The sequence below is a fragment of the Ochotona princeps genome, chromosome 10 (assembly GCF_030435755.1).
Source record: "Ochotona princeps isolate mOchPri1 chromosome 10, mOchPri1.hap1, whole genome shotgun sequence".
Lineage (NCBI taxonomy): Eukaryota > Metazoa > Chordata > Mammalia > Lagomorpha > Ochotonidae > Ochotona > Ochotona princeps.
The window spans coordinates 59,525,047-59,542,356 of NC_080841.1; the positions used below are offsets into that span (position 1 = coordinate 59,525,047).

The 17,310-nt window shown below is 41.6% G+C and overlaps 1 protein-coding gene across 1 annotated transcript in view; it reads left to right on the plus strand.

Annotated features, from left to right (window-relative positions):
- ITIH5 (inter-alpha-trypsin inhibitor heavy chain 5) overlaps positions 1-17,310 on the plus strand; it is an 87,025-nt gene that overhangs the window by 56,291 nt on the left and 13,424 nt on the right. Inside the window, exon 8 of the mRNA XM_058668901.1 lies at positions 14,472-14,640. Within this exon, the coding sequence (XP_058524884.1) occupies positions 14,472-14,640 (169 nt within the window). The remainder of the gene's footprint in view (positions 1-14,471; positions 14,641-17,310) is intronic.

Sequence of the window (17,310 nt, forward strand, 5' to 3'; positions counted from 1 at the left end):
AAAACAAGCACAGTGTTTCTTATCTGTCATTGTCAAGTTTAAATGAGAGAAAATGTGCATTAGCTGATTGAAGGACTGTACTAATTCTTGTGTTCATTTTATGCTCTAGGACATCACTTTCTTCCTCACTATTTTACTTTGCAAAGATTTATTTATTTGTTTGAAGGGGAGAGTAGAAAACTTATCTGTCTGTCTATTGAGAGAAAAAGAGAGAGAAAGGAGAAGAGAGAGAGAGAGAGAGAGAGAGAGAGAGAAATCCTATCCAGTCTTTAACCCCTAAATGTTTGCAACAGCCAGGGCTAATCCAGGCCAAAGCCAGGAGCCTTGAGCTCCAGCCGAGTCTGCACATGGGTGGCAGAGATCCAAGTATGGGCTATAGTCTGCTGCTTTCCTAGATGTATGAGCAAGGAACCAGTGTTTTAATTTGGGAAGTTGGCATTACAGGTAGCAGATAAGCTTGTGGTTCTGCAATGGTGGCTTCTTTCTTCACAGCTTTAAATTGGATCCCCAAGTGCTATCAGAACATTCTATATTCAGCCTTTGAATGATAGGTCTGTAAGGTCCTTGAGTTTGAGAAAGTATTTACTAATACCAGGTACTTAGTAAATATTGATGTTTGCTAAAACAAAACAAAATTTAAAAATACTAGCACATAAACCACCTGCATTTTGCATGTCTTAAGGCATAGTAGCTATTGTTGAGCCGTCAGTACATACCCAGAGCTCTGGTAGATTTTAAAGGTTTCATCTGTTAGCAATTCAGTAAAATAGACATTGGTATCTCCATTTTATAAATGAAAAGATGATGTGTAGGAAGGTGATGTAATCCTGCTAAACAATAGGTTATAAGTAGAAAAAGTTAGAATGCAAGCCCAAGAGTACATTGTAAAACAGAAGTCTTGCATTTGGGGCAGGATACAGAAGACCGTTGGGGGGAAAACTGGTAGTGTTTTGGTCTCTGATTCAGAATATGAGATAATAAATGGCAGTCAATGGAGGGTATAATATTTTCTCCCTTAGGCATCAGGGAGAATGACAACTTTACTCTCCAAGTAAAGTTAATACATATGATAACACAGATGATTTTAAATAAATTTGATGCACCTATTAAATTTTTTTGTTAAGATTTACTGAAGTAAAAATTGCATTGAAGGAACATATTTTAATAGTCTAGAGTTCAGCAGGGTAATTCGAGTTCACAATAATTTACTGTATACTTTATCAAGAACTAAAAGAGGGGAGTTGGGGTCTTTCAACATGAAGAAATGCTAAACATTTGAAGAGATGGAAATAGTAATTATTCTCATCGGATCATGATCCATTGTGTGTACGTATTGAATTGTCACACTGTACCCCACAGACATGTACAATTATATGTCAAGAAAATGCATTTCTTGATCAGAAAAAAAGGTTGAATATCCCTGAATATAAATACAATATGACTGTCATACAAAGAAATACCTAACAGTATGGGACATGAATTGCTTCTGCATTAGCTACTCAGGTTGCACTGTTTCATGCACCAGAAAGCATGGCCCCAGCAAATAACAGAAAAGCTCAGCTTCTTTTTCTGGTATCCTGATTTTTTCACTCAAGTCTCAAATTGGGACTGGCTAAGTTTTTCTGTGAAAGGAGAGATAGGGACTGAAAGGAAGCATTGCTTCAAGTACCAATGAGATAAACACTTTAATTCAAAGAGATAACCAATGTGGAAGTGCTTATCGGGATATGGAAAGCTTGGTCATTCTGCAGATTGCATATCTGTGTCTCATTCATGCTGCAAGAGCTGCACATGCCAGAAGATGCCTCCACCTCCTTCTCTTGTGCAGGACATCTGACTCTCCCTTTCTTCCCATGTTGGCTTTGACTCTAGACCACAGATTCCCCAGGAAGGAAACAAACATTGACTGTGTGCTACAGGAGAGAGGCTAGGATTGGGGAATACAAAGATAAGTATGACGGGGACTTTTCTCTCCAGCAGGTCAGAGGGGAAGAAGATAAAGTCAAAGACTGAATGCAAAGTGTATTATCTGACAGAGGTTTGGGTAAGGTGCAGTCATTGCACAGTGGGGTAGTGATCAGCTCTTTGGGATGACAGGAGTAGAGAGTGCTGAATGCGTAACTGAATGGGGTTCACAAGTTTCTTGGAAGTTAGTTAAATGAAGGGGATGTGGAGAGGGTACACACACAGAGATGAATAGGATGTGCAAAACACACGGAAACAAGAGAAGACACATGCAAGGAGTACCTCATGTATCAGTCACTTTAATGAAGAATTTTAGGTAGGTTTGCTAGGGGAAAGAAACAGAGCAACCACGCTTTGTTCAAACCCAACGTGATGCATAGATGATAGAAAGAATTTAGGGAATAGAAAAAGCTATGTGAGCAAAAGATGACTTATGTTGTAGATACAGTATTTCTTTGATTCTTCTGAAACAGCACCTCCCCTTTTTAACCTGGATGTGTTCATAATGCAACTCCAAACTTTGATAAATTATAGCAGCTTCTAGTGCTTCAAGAGTGGTGATAAAGATGAGTTAGCGAAATCTATGAAGTAAGGGGGCAAACTTAAAATTAAAAGTAATTAATAGCCCTTCCTCTGCTATTAACAAACAGTGAAATTTTAGTGATGTTATAATGTGTATTTTAGTTTTTTTAGCTGCTGAAACAAAATGCCATCAGCTAGTATCTTATAAACACAAAAATGCATTCCTTACAATCAGTATTAAAGTGCCAGCAGATTCCATGTCTGGTAAGGCCTGCTTTTGGTTGATACTGAGGTGTCTTTTAGCTTTTACTTCACACGGCAGAAGGAATTAGTTGCCTCTCTGGAGCTTCTTATAAGGGTAGCAATCTCAAGCATTAATGATTCAGTTTACAAAGTCTCAACCTCTAGTAATGCCATTCCATGGGTTAGGATTTGAACCAGTGGATTTTGGGGAAACACAAACATTCGAGTCCATTGCATACCCCCCAGGCAATGTCAAATTTTTGATTCACAGAATAATGTTATGATGAACTAAATGCAAGTCAGGTAATTAATGACATACCATTCACTTCTCCTAGGCACATTTGTAATTCAAAATGTAAGCATCAAGGCCAGGTGAGTGAGGCAGATATTGGAGAGGAGAGATTTGGTTTACACATTTTTGGTGTATTGTGCCTCTGCAAGACTGGAAAGTTGGGAGCTGTAGGGCTGAGTACTCAGAGAAGTTCAGAGGGCAGTTAAGCTCATTTGGAGAAGGGACTGGACTTGAAGAAAACAAAGCCAGATTTGTGGGTCCAGAAAGGTAGAAATGGGGTTTTAAAGGTCAGATGTAGCCAGGGATGTTTTGATTATCCATCTCTCTACATCCTCTCTACTAGTTCAAATCTCTGGAACACGTAGCATGTCTGTGACTTCAGGTCAATGTACAACATTTATTGTTGGTCAGAGCTTTGTTGAGATGCCCATTTTGCTTTTCTTCTAAGGGTGGCTGGGCCAGACACCATAGGAAGAGATGCAAGGTGTCACTTGTTCCATATTTTCCAGATATCCAAGGAAATCCTTATTTTCTTTCCTATGTACCACTAGCTGTAACAATCCAACTTCCTAGTGCAAATAAGGAAGACAAGAGAAAGCAACCAATGGATCCTAACTCTCAACAATTAACTTGATCATATTTTATAGTCCCTTCCCTCCTTTAACAAAAATTCCTCCAGTCTCATGGTGGCTTTCAGAGTATAGGAAGGTGGAAAGAAATGTGGGAGGTATCATTCCTCCTCTAGCCTGATGGAAGATGACTGGACTTCTAAATATTTTCTTGCATGAGTTTATACAATCTACATTTGTTGATAAACTGTGTTTACTTCTTCCATAATTGTTCCACAGTTTAGCTTTCACAGTCTCTTCATGCTTTGTATTTTCTGCTCTCGGTGTTTGGCAAGGCACAGCCATGGGATTTATAGTGAGAGGCATGGGGTGGATGTAAGTCAAAGAAACAGGAATCATGGGAATGGATTTATGGGAAAAAGTTGAATGAGGCAAAGGCAGTCAGAAGGTCAGACCTCAATAACTGACCAGGGTCCAGAATTCACACAAGCAGTTGGGAAGTATCAATTTAGAATGTAAACCAGGTACTGGTGACTAAGATTGTCACTGTTTTAGTCAGTCACCATGTGAGAACACTGGGTAGTGAAAAGTAGTTCACAAAGGAGATGTGTCAACTCATGGTGACCTTCACTTCATTAACATCATCTTATTTGCTTCTTGTTGGGGCAGGAGCCATACCAGGCAATCGACATCCGGAGCCTGTAGATAGAGGGAAACTGTGTTTTGGGCGAACAACCAAAACTGTATACTACAGTTATGTTCTTGGATAGAACGGGAAATGCAGGATTGACAATAAGTGTAAAATTCTTAGCAGGACTAACCTTTAACAGGAAGAGGACAAAAATCTGAGCATTCTTCAATTTTCCTTTCATAACATTAGTTAATTTATTGAAGTTACTTGAAGGGGAGGGAGGTAAGGCTGGAGACACACACAGACGCGCGCACACACACACACACACACACACACAGAGGTGTCCCATTTTTTGCTTCATTCCCAAAATGCCTACAATAGCTGAAGCTGGGCCAGGTTGAATCCAGAGCCAGAAACTCAGTCTGATTGTCCCATGAGAGCAATTGGAAATGCACCTATCTCAGCCATCACTTATTTACTGCCTGCATCTGCATTAGGAGGAAGCTGGAATGGGGAGTATAGCCTGGACTTGAGCCCAGACACTCTGATACAGAATGCAGATATCCCAAGTGCCCCTGGATAGCTTTTACTCCAAATGTTCAACCAGTTTTGAGGTTTTTTTTTCATACGATGTGTGAAAAAACATTGTTCCTAACACATTATAATGAATCATGGAAATGTTATTGGCGAAGAATGCTTTAGAAAAATGTATAATGATATTATTAGGTAAATGTTTGATATATTTGTCAAAGCAAAGTCAAAACATGAGATCACAAATCTCAACATGAGCCAAAGCATTGCGATGACCTAGTTTGCTTCTCAAGTTAAGCTAATGTTATTCAAACATGAAGACTGATGGAATTTGCTTAGGTTTACATTGCAAACATGTTCTAACATCTAAAGCTATTCAGACTTCTTTAAAGTGTATCAAGTTAGGTTGGAGTTAGCCAGAACTTAGTCTTCAGCAACCATGCTACATTAGAAACAGTTCTGAAATGCTATTGTTGTTTAAATTTGAACCTTTACTATAGAAGCACTTTCTATGTTGCTCTGGGAAAATATCCGTTTTATGTTTTATGTTGCTCTGGGAAAATATCCGTTTTATGTTTTTATACAGATTGGATATATAAATAAAAAAATTTTAGAGTTGTAATATTAGCCAGCATAGTACTGGCATAAAAGAACATTCCAGATTAGAACTTAAATAGTAAAATACAGTAGCTTTAATTGACATTTTTAGATGCAAGTACCCCATGATTTTGCTTAGTTTAAGAAATATGCTTTTCATAAAGTTATGAATATTAAATTGTTGACACCAAAGAAAAAGTATTTCCTACATTTACTCTTAGGTGAACTTTCAAGCTAATACTTAGCATTTATTAAAGTGTTTGAAAATGCTGCAAGATACGATGGTCTCTGTGTCACAAAGATTTTTATATAAAGGAAGTTCATTCATTTCTGCACTCTCTATAAAGAGAACCATTGGGCTGGCCAAAAAAAAAGTTTGTTTCTTTTAATAAAGTCCTTCAAATTTTGACATAGACAACACTTCCACCTATTATTTTCTATTTCTTGTCACTTTTAATGCTTAGTTTAGTATAATGTAGTTTGTTACAGGAGATACCGAAGGCTGAGCGAGCTAACAGGAGGAGACCAGGGATTATGTTGTCATTGGTTTCCTCCACCACATGTTTTCACAACTCTTGAAGTTTTACTTCAATTGTAGTCACTGGAACAGTATTATTTTTTTTTAACATTTTGTTTTTTTCGTCTGCATCCAATCAGTTGCTAGTTTTTTTTCTTTAACTTTTGACTTCATTACTTTTCTTTTTAATTAGAGAAGCAGAAGGACTGAAAGGGATAGAGACAAAGACAGGTAAGGAGAGAAAGAGAGAGAGAGAGAGAGAGAGAGAGAGAGAGAGAGAGAGAGAGACGGAGAGAGAGAGAGAGAGAGAACCCATTGACTCATTTGTTCTACAGACATCAACAGCAGGGGTGGTTGGGCTAAGTCTGAGTTGGGAGTTGTGAATTCAATCCATGTCTCACAGGTGAGTGACAGGAATTTAATTACTTAAGTTACCAGTTCTGCCTGCCACAGTCTATGCTGACTAGAGTCAGAAATCAAACTCAGGTACTCCAACGTGCACTATGGACATCCTCACCAATATCTTCACCAAGAGGGCAAATGCCTACCTCTTAGATTATTAAAGAAAGGATTATTATAATTTTTTTTTAATTTGAAAGACAGCAACAGAGAGACAGACAGACCCCCCCCCCCCCACACACACACACCACTTCCATCCATAGATTCACTCCCCAAATGACCACAGTATCCAGCTCTGGGTTAAGCCAAAGCCAGGAGCCCAAAACCCATCCTGGTCTGTCACATGTATGACAGGGGCCCAAGTACATCAGCCATCTAATGCTGACTTCTGAGGCACATTAACAGGAAGTTGGACCCCTAGATTTTTAGAAAGTAGAGCAATGATACAGACATAATACATATTATGGGAAAATGATCTACTTCAACTTATGGCCTTACTTCCTATAAGATTTCAGAAAGTGTTCCTGTAAATCATTGAAAGACTAGCTGAGTGTGTTAAAAGTTTATGCTACCATTGAAAGGTATTTTTGTGATCCTAAACTAGCATAGTCTTAAAACACTCCTGCTGAAGATACTCATAGGTCAATGGTATCTGCTGGGAAGTCCGAGCTGTGGTTGGGACTCCGGGAATGACCTTGGGACAATATTGTGTGTGAGTGACAGGGGGTTGTATGGAGCAGTGACATGGTCAATTTGGGAACAGTTGATATTTTCATTCAGTTACATTCTGATTCTCTTGTTGCAAACTTCAATGGAGTCACAATCTGTCCCTTAAATAGCATGGAAATTTGCTTCCCTCTGAGGCCATCCGGAGGACAGTACAGATACACTCTTCTGGCTCTTCTCTCCAGTGTCTGTTATCTCTGGTCACCTTGGAAAGAGTAAAGGCTGACACGGGGCCTCAGATTGTCTTAGGCATATTTCGTTAGGACTGTTTTCATGGTATGTATTTGCTGATCATGATTCTCTTCCATCTACCAAATCAGACTTTAGACTGTCTTTGATTCCTTTGTTGTATTACGTTAAACTGTTCATTTTAGAAGACCTTTATTTTGGGTTCATTCAAAAAGACTGTGTAGATGCAGAAGAGAAAAAAATGCCAACTTTTCAGTTAACATTTTAGAATGAAGCAAGCCATGAGATGACTTAGGAGAATAGTACCATTATTGTGCTGGAAATATGGAATGGCTAGTAATTAATTTCCTTGAACTTGGATCCATCTATGATATCATGGGCTCTCCTTAGCCCAGCAACATAGGGTTTATGGTACAAAAGCCTTTTGTGTTAGAAATGTTCCTATTGATTATGGTTTGACACCAACACAGAAATGTTTAAGGACAGCTGTATTAATGGTACACTAATGAAAGTAGAAGGAAAGCTTGTGGTAGCTGGGTTTTTCATGGGCTCTTGGCTTCTCTCTGAGGGTCTTACTAGGTGATGCTTCTCTGCTTGGGAAATACTTACCTATCACTTAGGATGTGGTAGTTATGCCAGTGAATTCTCAACTGCTCTAAAGGCTTCGCCAAGGCCCTATAACCAGCTGTTTGGGCACAGAGTCATAGGAAAGACAGAGAGGAAAGGAAGGGAAAGATTCCATCCCTTGTCCCCAGTGTAGCTTAATGCAGGAAACTTACTTCCCTGCAAGTGAAGAATGGGATGGGGACTGTCTAGAGCCCAGGTCTTCTATTAACAGGCACTGTCAGACATGACTGTGTCATTGTCCTTCCCGAGGAGCCACTAGAACAAGAGACTATTGCTGGCCATGTAGCATGGAGGCAGACTCTGGAGCAGAGAATTTAATTCATTATGTCCCTCCTTGAGCCAGCAAGAATTTAAATGGAGAGGGATTAAAAGACTTATTTACTAGTCCATCTAAGGCAGAGCTGGAATGAACTTCTAAGACACTGTTTTTTTTAAATACTTCTTTTCTCCATGTGATCCAAGGAAAGTACATAGAAAAGGAATTCATCTCCAGAAACTCATTTTAAGCACAGGAGAATCCCTGCACTTTGAAATTCTAAGTAACTGGTATTATAAGAAATTTTGTTCAAGCTTTGCACCAGGGTCTAGATACTCCCTTGCTACCCAAATATATATATCTATTTTGTTGGTCTTCCCTGCCCCTCCTTCCAAACAGAACCTAGATTTTTTTTTACAACCTTTCTCTGATTATGTATGAGGACCAGTATTTGCTGACTCTATCAGTAGAGTGTAGATTTCTGTTGACTATGGGCTCTTGTCCCTGGGATGGAGCACACACTCCAAAAAGGAAAAACACTGTTCCTCTTGCTTGTGTGTCTCTTTGAGAATCCTGTTTTCTTGCTCAGCAGGGCCCCTCGGAAACTACTGATTTTTCTTTTCCTAGGCACAGGGTTTGGTTTTCCTGCCTTTTGGCAGCAGTCTGATCTTTCCAAGATTGAGTAACTGCTCCCACCTGTCTTACTACCTGGCAGTTGACTATGCAAGAGCAGAGTCCCTCTTCTCTCTGTATTATCTCCAGTTAAGCTTTCATCCCTGTCCAGGAAGAAAAGAACAAGTGAGGATGAGGACTTGTTGGCAACTATTCCTATAGCCTTTAAGAGCAAATGTAATTTTCTGGCATCAGACATTGAACCTCTCTTGCAGATTAGACCTCTGCCCCTAGTTGTATCTATCTCCATGGAAACTCTATGCAACACATAAAGTCATCAATTTTGTGTGCCTATTTTAAAAGGCAGCCAAGGAAGACGTTTCCACAGTCTCCTCTGATCACCTGCGCAAAAAAAAAATAAATAAATCTTATGTGGAGGGGCATCGTTATCTAGTTCAGGAAGTGTATTTGGGGTTCCTCTTTTCTGATATATAAAGCCACTAGAGGGAGCCTTGGGGACAGGGCAAGACATCTCAGGGGTGTGACTTCCTGGGGTATGCTATTTGGTAGCCCAAGCTTACTTTGGAACTTTCTACCATTGTCTACAACTACAATGTCACGATACACTTAAATAGCAGAATGATGGACTTGTGACTGTTGCTGAAGGACTGTACTATTGTAATAACTGTCTGGGGTGAGGGTGTGGGGGAAAGTTAGAGGAGAAATTTCGGAAGATGGGAGCGCAAACCCCTGAGCCTATAGAACTATCAAAAACAATTTTTTTTCTAAAAGGACACTGTGAATAAGTGGCCCAATTACCTGTACTGGAAATGTCTGAAGCACTTCTTGTTTGCGAGCCTGTACACTCAGGTTTGGGGACAATGTTACAGCAGTCTAATCCAACCTGTCATGTGATGCCCCTTGATTTCAGGGCAGTTCAGGTCTTCACAGTAACTGGGTTACACATGTAACACATTCCCTGCTTCTCTGAGAGTCTTCTGATCTTTCTGGAATGTGCTTACCCCATCCTCTGGATTGTACTCTTGGACGACATTTGATTGGGTTCTGTTAATCTTATCGTGTAAACACAGTGCACAGAAAGATCAGCATGAGCCCACTTTCCTTAACTCTGTCGTGTGTGCACCTTCCAAATTCCACTAAAGCCTTAGAAGGCAGAGCTCTGGGGGGCGATCAACACAGTGAAGGGGAGTAAAGAGCAAGGCAGGAGTTAACAGAAGGTGGAGGGTGCCTGGGCCCCTTTGGGATGAGGGTGGGAGGCAATACAAATGGCCCAGATGCAATGGGAAATCGAGCAAGTGAGAGTCCGCCTTCCCTCAGTGCATGTGAGGGTAAGTCCCAGTGGAGGCCTTACAAGGTCATGAGGAACCTGCAGTTGCTGAGCTGAGGGGTGGAAGTTTGGCCAGCCATTCCTAAAGCAGAATATTCATCCCGATAGGGGAAATGCCCGCAAGGGAGCCAGGCTGGCTCTTCTCCAGGTCTTTAGTGCTCTATTTAAGGCTCCCTGAAGAAACCAGCTGCTGACAGAACAGGGCCCCTTCTTCGTGCCCCGCCCTTGGCAGTGTGGCTAGCTCAAGGCCCCAGCAGAGACTCAGAACAGGGTTCCCAGAGCTGCAGTCTCACGAACAGCTGCTGTTTGCTGTTGTCCTCAACCGCAGGCCTACTGACCTCTCCACATCTCGACACTTTGCCGGGGGCTGAGATTGAGGCCACATGATGCTCCCATGGGAGTGTGTTGGTTCTAAGTGGAAGGAAGAGACAGGAGCCCAGTGTCGTGGGTTCCCTGGCTGAGGCCTCCTGAGGCCACACTGGGGCTCCCCACCAGCATCTGCTGGACACAGTGAGCTGATGTTGCTTGTCTGTTGGGTGGCTCTGAATTTCTTGCACACCCTCGCATGGGGATTATCTCAGTTGCTAAGGGCTCAGTCATGCTATCCTCATGTATTTGGCATTCACCAGCAGAACCCCACCCCGTCTCTGTCTCTAAGGCTTCTGTTTTCTGATTCATCCCTCTTCAGTCTCTGCTTCTCGTTCTGTTTCTTTTCCTCCTCCGTCTCTACTGTTGTCTCAAGAAATTAGGACAGGCCGAAGAAGACAGAAATGTTTTGAGGAATACCCTAGCTGATGGGTCACACAGGCAATTTATTCCCCTCTTTATCAGGAGACATTTGTCAAGCATTTCTTTCAGGCTTTGCACTATTAGGTATTAAATATAGAATGACTGATCAAACAGAACAAAAATCGCTGCACTCGCAAGCAAAAAAGTGAGCTAGACAGATGAGCAAATGCACAAAGAATTGCCTTCTTTTAATCGGTGTTTTGAAGAAAAAGCATGGATCCATGATTGAGAACAGCTGGGTGAGGTGGGAAGGCAAGGTACAGGCTCTTTTGTGAGATGAAGGAAGACTCGAATCTCAAACCTGAGAAGGAAGCAGCCACAGTTCACATTGTGAGGACATATTCTTGGCACATGGAACAGCGGTAGCAGAAGTCCCGAGGTGGAAAAGCACATGAAAGAGCAATGGGAATACTACATGGAAGTGCCATAGTGGATGTGTGCACTCAGAAATGGAGAGCAGGGCCCGGTGTGGTGGCCTAGCAGCTAATGTCCTCGCCTTGAACTCACCGGGATCCCATATGGACACCAGTTCTAATACCAGCAGCCCCGTTTCCCATCCAGCTCCCTTCCTGTGGCCTGGGAAAGCAGTCAAGGAAGGCCCAAAGCTCTGGGACTCTGCACTCGCGTGGGAGGCCTGAAAGAAGCTCCTGGCTGCTGGCTTTGTATCAGCTCAGCTCTGGCCATTGTGGTCACCTGGGGAGTGAATCATCGGACAAAAGATCTTCCTGTCTTTCCTCCTCAGTGTATATCTGACTTTCCAATTAGAATAAATAAATCTTTTTTAAAAATGGAGAGCAGAGGATGAAGCCTATCATCATGGCTGAGTTAGGGATGGCTCACTAAGGAAGGGCCATGCCAGGCGGGTCCTGATGGACAAACCATAGTTCAACGGGTAGAGAAGAAAGGAAATGAGGTAGGGCAATTTGTATAAAGGCAGGAGGTGAAGAGAAAAGCATGATGTGCCAGAGAAGGGTGGGGAAATAAACTTCAGAGTCTATGGTGGGAGTGGGAATGGCAGAAAATAAAGCTAGAGCAATAGAATGGGACTGTTTATATCATGGAGGATTTTGTGTCTAAAGATGAGCTTAAACTTTATGCTGAGGACAGTGGAGAATCATCATAAGTAACTAGACAATGGCTGAAAGTCTACTCTGGCAACAACATGAGAATACTTTGTCTTTTAAAAGCGCAAACCCTTTGTCACTCCACTGCCTTGTATGGGAATTCACCTTGAGGAGAGAGTGAATGCAAGTATGTGAATGATGAGCTTCATAGTGATGTTGCTTGAGTATTCAGAAATAGTATAGTGTGTCCGTACAGCAACCTTTTGTGCTGCCACTAAACTGGCATGACAAACAAAGGTACTCTAAAGAATTAGAAGACAATGGAATTAAAAGATAAATATATTTTGGTATAATTTTTCACAAATATATATCCTATTAACTTTTGAATATCCTTGTACATTTACCTATTGACATGAAGACTATGTGTGATAAGCAAACACTTTATAGCATGATGTACAAATGATGCAATTTCCTTTAAAATTGCACCCTGGCACATACATGTGCACACACACGCATTCATATTTGCAACAGAAGTTTCTAAAGGGGTCTGTGATATGTCACCATTTTAAGAGTAGTTGTCTCTGGGTGGATTGGATTAGATGAGTTTTATGTGTTAATCTGAAATACACAGAGAATAATATTTTTGTACTGGCAAAAACAACAATTGTCACAGGAATGTTTAGGAAGGAGAGTTAGAATTCTAGGGTTGGGTACTAAAGGGTCTGAGGTTACAGATGGGTCAGGAAGAAGATTGGGTAGAAAGCAGCAGAGGAGAAACATAGAGGGGAAATAAGAGTCAGTGGATCTAATGAGAGAATGGCCTCTGAAATAAGTCTGGAAGAAACAGGACAACGATGACAGGTGGTGTGCTGCAAGGATGGATGAACTCCTTTGGAGGAAGAGGGTGGATTGAGTGTCAGGCTGAAGGACTCAGCTGATAAAAGTACTATAAGATTTCCATTGCTGGGGAAGTCAAGAAGGAGGATAAGCCTGGCCCAAAGGAGCACTGGGAAGAGGGAGGAGACCCAGCATGTGCCCAGGAAGCAGAGCAGGAAGTGTCAAGGAGGGGAGCTGGTTTGTTGAACGAACATCTTGTAGACACCTTAAATGCTTTCCAAGCATAGATATTTGACCTAGAGGTTAAGATCTACCTGGGATACCTACATGCCATATCAGAGTTCTTGGCAGAGTCCCAACTCTGCCACTTGCAATTCGGCTTCTTGCTAATGCCACCTACTGAGACAGCAGATGATGGCTGTAATGGTTGAGCCCCACTCTACATGGGAGACCTGGATGGAGTTCTTGGCTCCTGACTTTTGCCTGGTCCAGTCCTGTTGTTGCAGACTGTTGTGGAATGAACCAGCAGATGGAAAGTCTTTCCCTTTGTCTCTCTGCTTCTTTGCCTCTTGAATAAAAATAATTACAGTTTCTTGGAGGGAGTGCTGATTGGTTTTGAGTATGGATCACAGGGTGTTTTGACACATTTCCTGGGGGTGGGCAATAGGTTGTAAAAGTACAAGAAACTGCTGCCCCAGGAGTCCCCTCTGGGAAAAGGCAGTGCCAGAAGGAGAGGTCAGAGCACAAGGGAGGGGGCCTAGCCTGGTTAAGGGAAATAAACATTTCCAATTCCTTTCTTTTCTCCTGGGAGAACTGGGGGTGGGAAGCCACCCCATGTAGGATGTGAAAATGTATTAAATGAAACAGAGTCATTGTACTCGCTCCGGGGTGGATACAGAATGCATACAGTGCTTTCTGTGAGGATGTTACAGGAGATGAATCCATTAACTTCTGCCAGAAACAAAGAGAAAGAAATTTACAGAGTCTGCTAAGACACAAGGACCGAGAAGGGATCAATTCTGACGTGAGCTGCACATGATGATGGTGATAGTTCAGCATCTTAGCTCCATCAGTCGTAGTGCTGGTGATCCTGCTCCTCTTATTGGCCTTGGAGTCAGACTTGCTGTGTTTTAACACAGGCTGTCACGGAGCATGATGTGTAGCCCCCTCGATTCCTTAGTTGTCCACTTTGTAAACTGAGAATACTGATAGTCACTTTACCTCTGTCGATCACCCCAACCTTTGTACTTAGCATAATGCATGGGTTGTAGAATCTCCTAGAAAGTGCTGTTAGTATCATCACCACTGACTTCACCATTGTCACCAGCATGATCAGCTTATTTGGGGGGAAATTGGAATAAATTTCAGATAAAGAATTGAGCACACTTAGTTAGGTTTTGAAGAAAAACGAGGGGTTTGTCAGGTGAAAGATGGTGGTAAGGCAGCAGGAAAGGACATGCCAGGCCAAGAGATTAGAAACCGTGAGGATACAGAGGCCTGATACGCAGCGGTTGGTAACAGCATGTGAAATTTTATATAGTGGATAGATTCTTGTTCATATCTGGTAAAAAAAAATTGTGACATTTGGTGCCATTTCTTTTCCCAGCGAGATAACACATTTCTGGACATTTTGCCAACTGTCCTAATAGGTCCTGAATTTGAACCCTGTAATTGCTCCTGCTATGTCATTTCCAAGCCGGGGACAAGTGGACTAAATGTGATTGGATGTGACTGGTTTTACTTTTTTGTTTACCTAGACTAAAGATGCGCTCTTCACTATTCTACATGATCTCCGACCCCAAGACCGTTTCAGTATCATTGGATTTTCCAACCGAATTAAAGTGTGGAAGGACCAATTGATCTCAGTCACTCCTAACAATATCAGGGATGGCAAAATCTATATTCATCATATGTCACCCACTGGAGGTAAAAATAATTCCTTTTTCTCAATAAGCTTTTATGGGGTGGTAGAAACTCTTCTGCCAAGAGACCAGGACTGGAAAACTGAGGATTGTAGGAAAGGTGAGAGCTTTCCCAGGAACTTATGATTCTCTGAATCCCAAATTTATAAATTTAGTGTTGATGAAGTTATGGCAAAAAAAATATCTGATGGGTGTTTGGAAGCTTGGGTTATCTTACACATCCTGGATACTGAGAATGCTTTTGTAATTTATTCTTGGGTAGAGGATTAAATTCAAATGAGTGACTGACCCAGTGTTTTGTGTGCCTGAATCCCCTCCACTTTAAGACAGCAGCATATGGAACTACCCTATAAACAGAAACAAGTAGATTCTTAGCAAGGCTGCAACAGATCGAGGCAATATGACATTCCTGGTGGCCTGGCAGGTGCTGTGAGTGTAAAGTGTGAGAGGCAGGCTGCTAGGCACTGAGTGGTCTAGGGCTTCTCTTAGGTATGCTGCCCAGGTGAGGGTGCAGAGAGTGAAGAGAGAAGAGAATGGATGGTGAAGAACTCAGAGATCAGACTGAGCACATTCCTTCAGCTCACAACCTGGGTCTTACTCTTCCTGTTACTGAATTCTAAACAGATTTGGACACAGGAGACATGCTTAGTATTGGAGTAATTAATGGGATTGGTCCTGACCCCTAACTTCTGTGCTAAAGGCTCTTTACAAAGACACCATCTCAAGGAGTTGACATCTTAATTATCTGGAAAGATATAAAACACTTAGTACACTTTCTTCCCTCCGGGATCTTTCAGCCTCCTGATATTCATTCTTTCTTATACATAACAAAAACACAATTTTCCAAATGAACTTCATCTGTAACTTGATCTTGCTTAACCAGTACTTTGACTTACAGTAAGGTTTTCCAACAGTCTGCAAAACAGGAGTTTAACAGTAGTTGAGAGGTTTGATTGGCTGATGGGAGAAATCAGATTATGTTTAATATTATGATAATGATCTGCTGCAGTAAGTTGGCGAGATGGTAAAGCCTTTGAGGGAAGAGGCTCCTCTCCATTTTTGTAGAGCCGCTTGTGTTCCTAACGTGGTCCCTGGCATGTAGTACAAGCTCCACCAATATTGATTCAGTTGAGCTTATTGAAATGGTGCCACTGGTATTAGAACAGTGTGAATGTGATGGGAAGGGTTGATAATCATGTTTTGAAACAAGCTAATATCTATTATGTGCTGAAATTCAAACCTTAGAAATCCATTGATTGCCTTTTTCTCTACTTCATTTCTCCAATCTCAGCAGGTGAACAGCAAATGAAGCAGCTTTTGTCTAAGTGCTGAGAACATCAATTGTGAAGTCAGGCTTTCTGGACTTGATTCAAACTCTGCTAACTACTGGCCATTTAGCCTCTGCATGCCTCAATTTGCTTTCTGCCGATGGAGAGGATAATAGAATTGCTATTAGCGTTGAATGAGTTACAATATAATTAATGCTCTTAGAATGGTGCAGGCATGTAGCAAGTCCCTAGTAAGCATCCGATGGGACCATTATTTTTACCCTGTTGACTAATCCCTCTTGCTCACCCTTTGGTTGTTTGATGCCTCCAAGGAAGCTTTTGGTGAGATAAGTGGTTCTGCAAGTGCTGTAGGAATCTCACTGTGGAGAGCTCTTAATTGCTGCTGTTGAGCAGGCAGGAGAGTCTTCCTTACCACAGGTTTGCTTCCAAGCCCTGCAGTGTCTTTGTGGCATCAGGAAGCTAAATCCATCCTTTGCCTTGGCTCTTCTACACCGTAAAGCAGAGTGAGAGATTTGGCACACTTGCTAAATGCAGATTAAAGAGAAAATAAACACCTGCTGGTTAATTCATGCCCACACTTGGAGAGGCAACATAAAATTAGACTGGACACGAACAAAGGCAAATTAATGAGCATAAAGGAACAGTGACCATTGCTTCAGCTGTAATTTTTCCATTCCCTTTAAGTACCGTGTGCATCTTAGCAACAATTTTGTACGTTTGTCACAGACATCAGACCTTCTATATTTTTTAGCCAGGATTTCTGAAGGTCTAAAGCAGTGAGGGAAATGAACTGGTTATATCAACCATGGTACATTCTGCAGGTAGATAGCAAGCACTCAGTCAGAATTATGGATGATGACAAGTTACAAAAGTTTAGACGCTTGTTAGAAATAGTAAATTGACATTAAAAATGGGTAGTTTATCTGATATATAAGCTTTATCTCAAGCCTTGAAATCAAGACCACCAGGGTAGGTCCTGTGATACAGTGGAATAAACCACCACTTGGGATGCTCACAGCCCAACTTGGAATGCTAGCTTGAGTTCCAGTTTCTCCATTTATGATCCATGTGTTCCTGCTAACGTGCAGGTGGTGGCCCAGCTACTTAGGTCTCTGCCACCCTTGGGAGACCTGCATGTAGTTCTGGGCTCCTGGCCTTAGCTTGGTCCAGCACTAGCTATTGCAGGCATTTGGATAGTAAGCAAGTGAATGAAAGATCTCTCTCTCTCTCTCTCTCTCTCTCTCTCTCTGTGTGTGTGTGTGTGTGTGTGTGTGTGACTTTACACTTCAAGTACATAAAAAAATTCATTGGAATTAAATTGATTTTTTTATATATCGATTTTATTTCAAGACATTAACCAACAACAAAGAAAATAGGAGTTCATG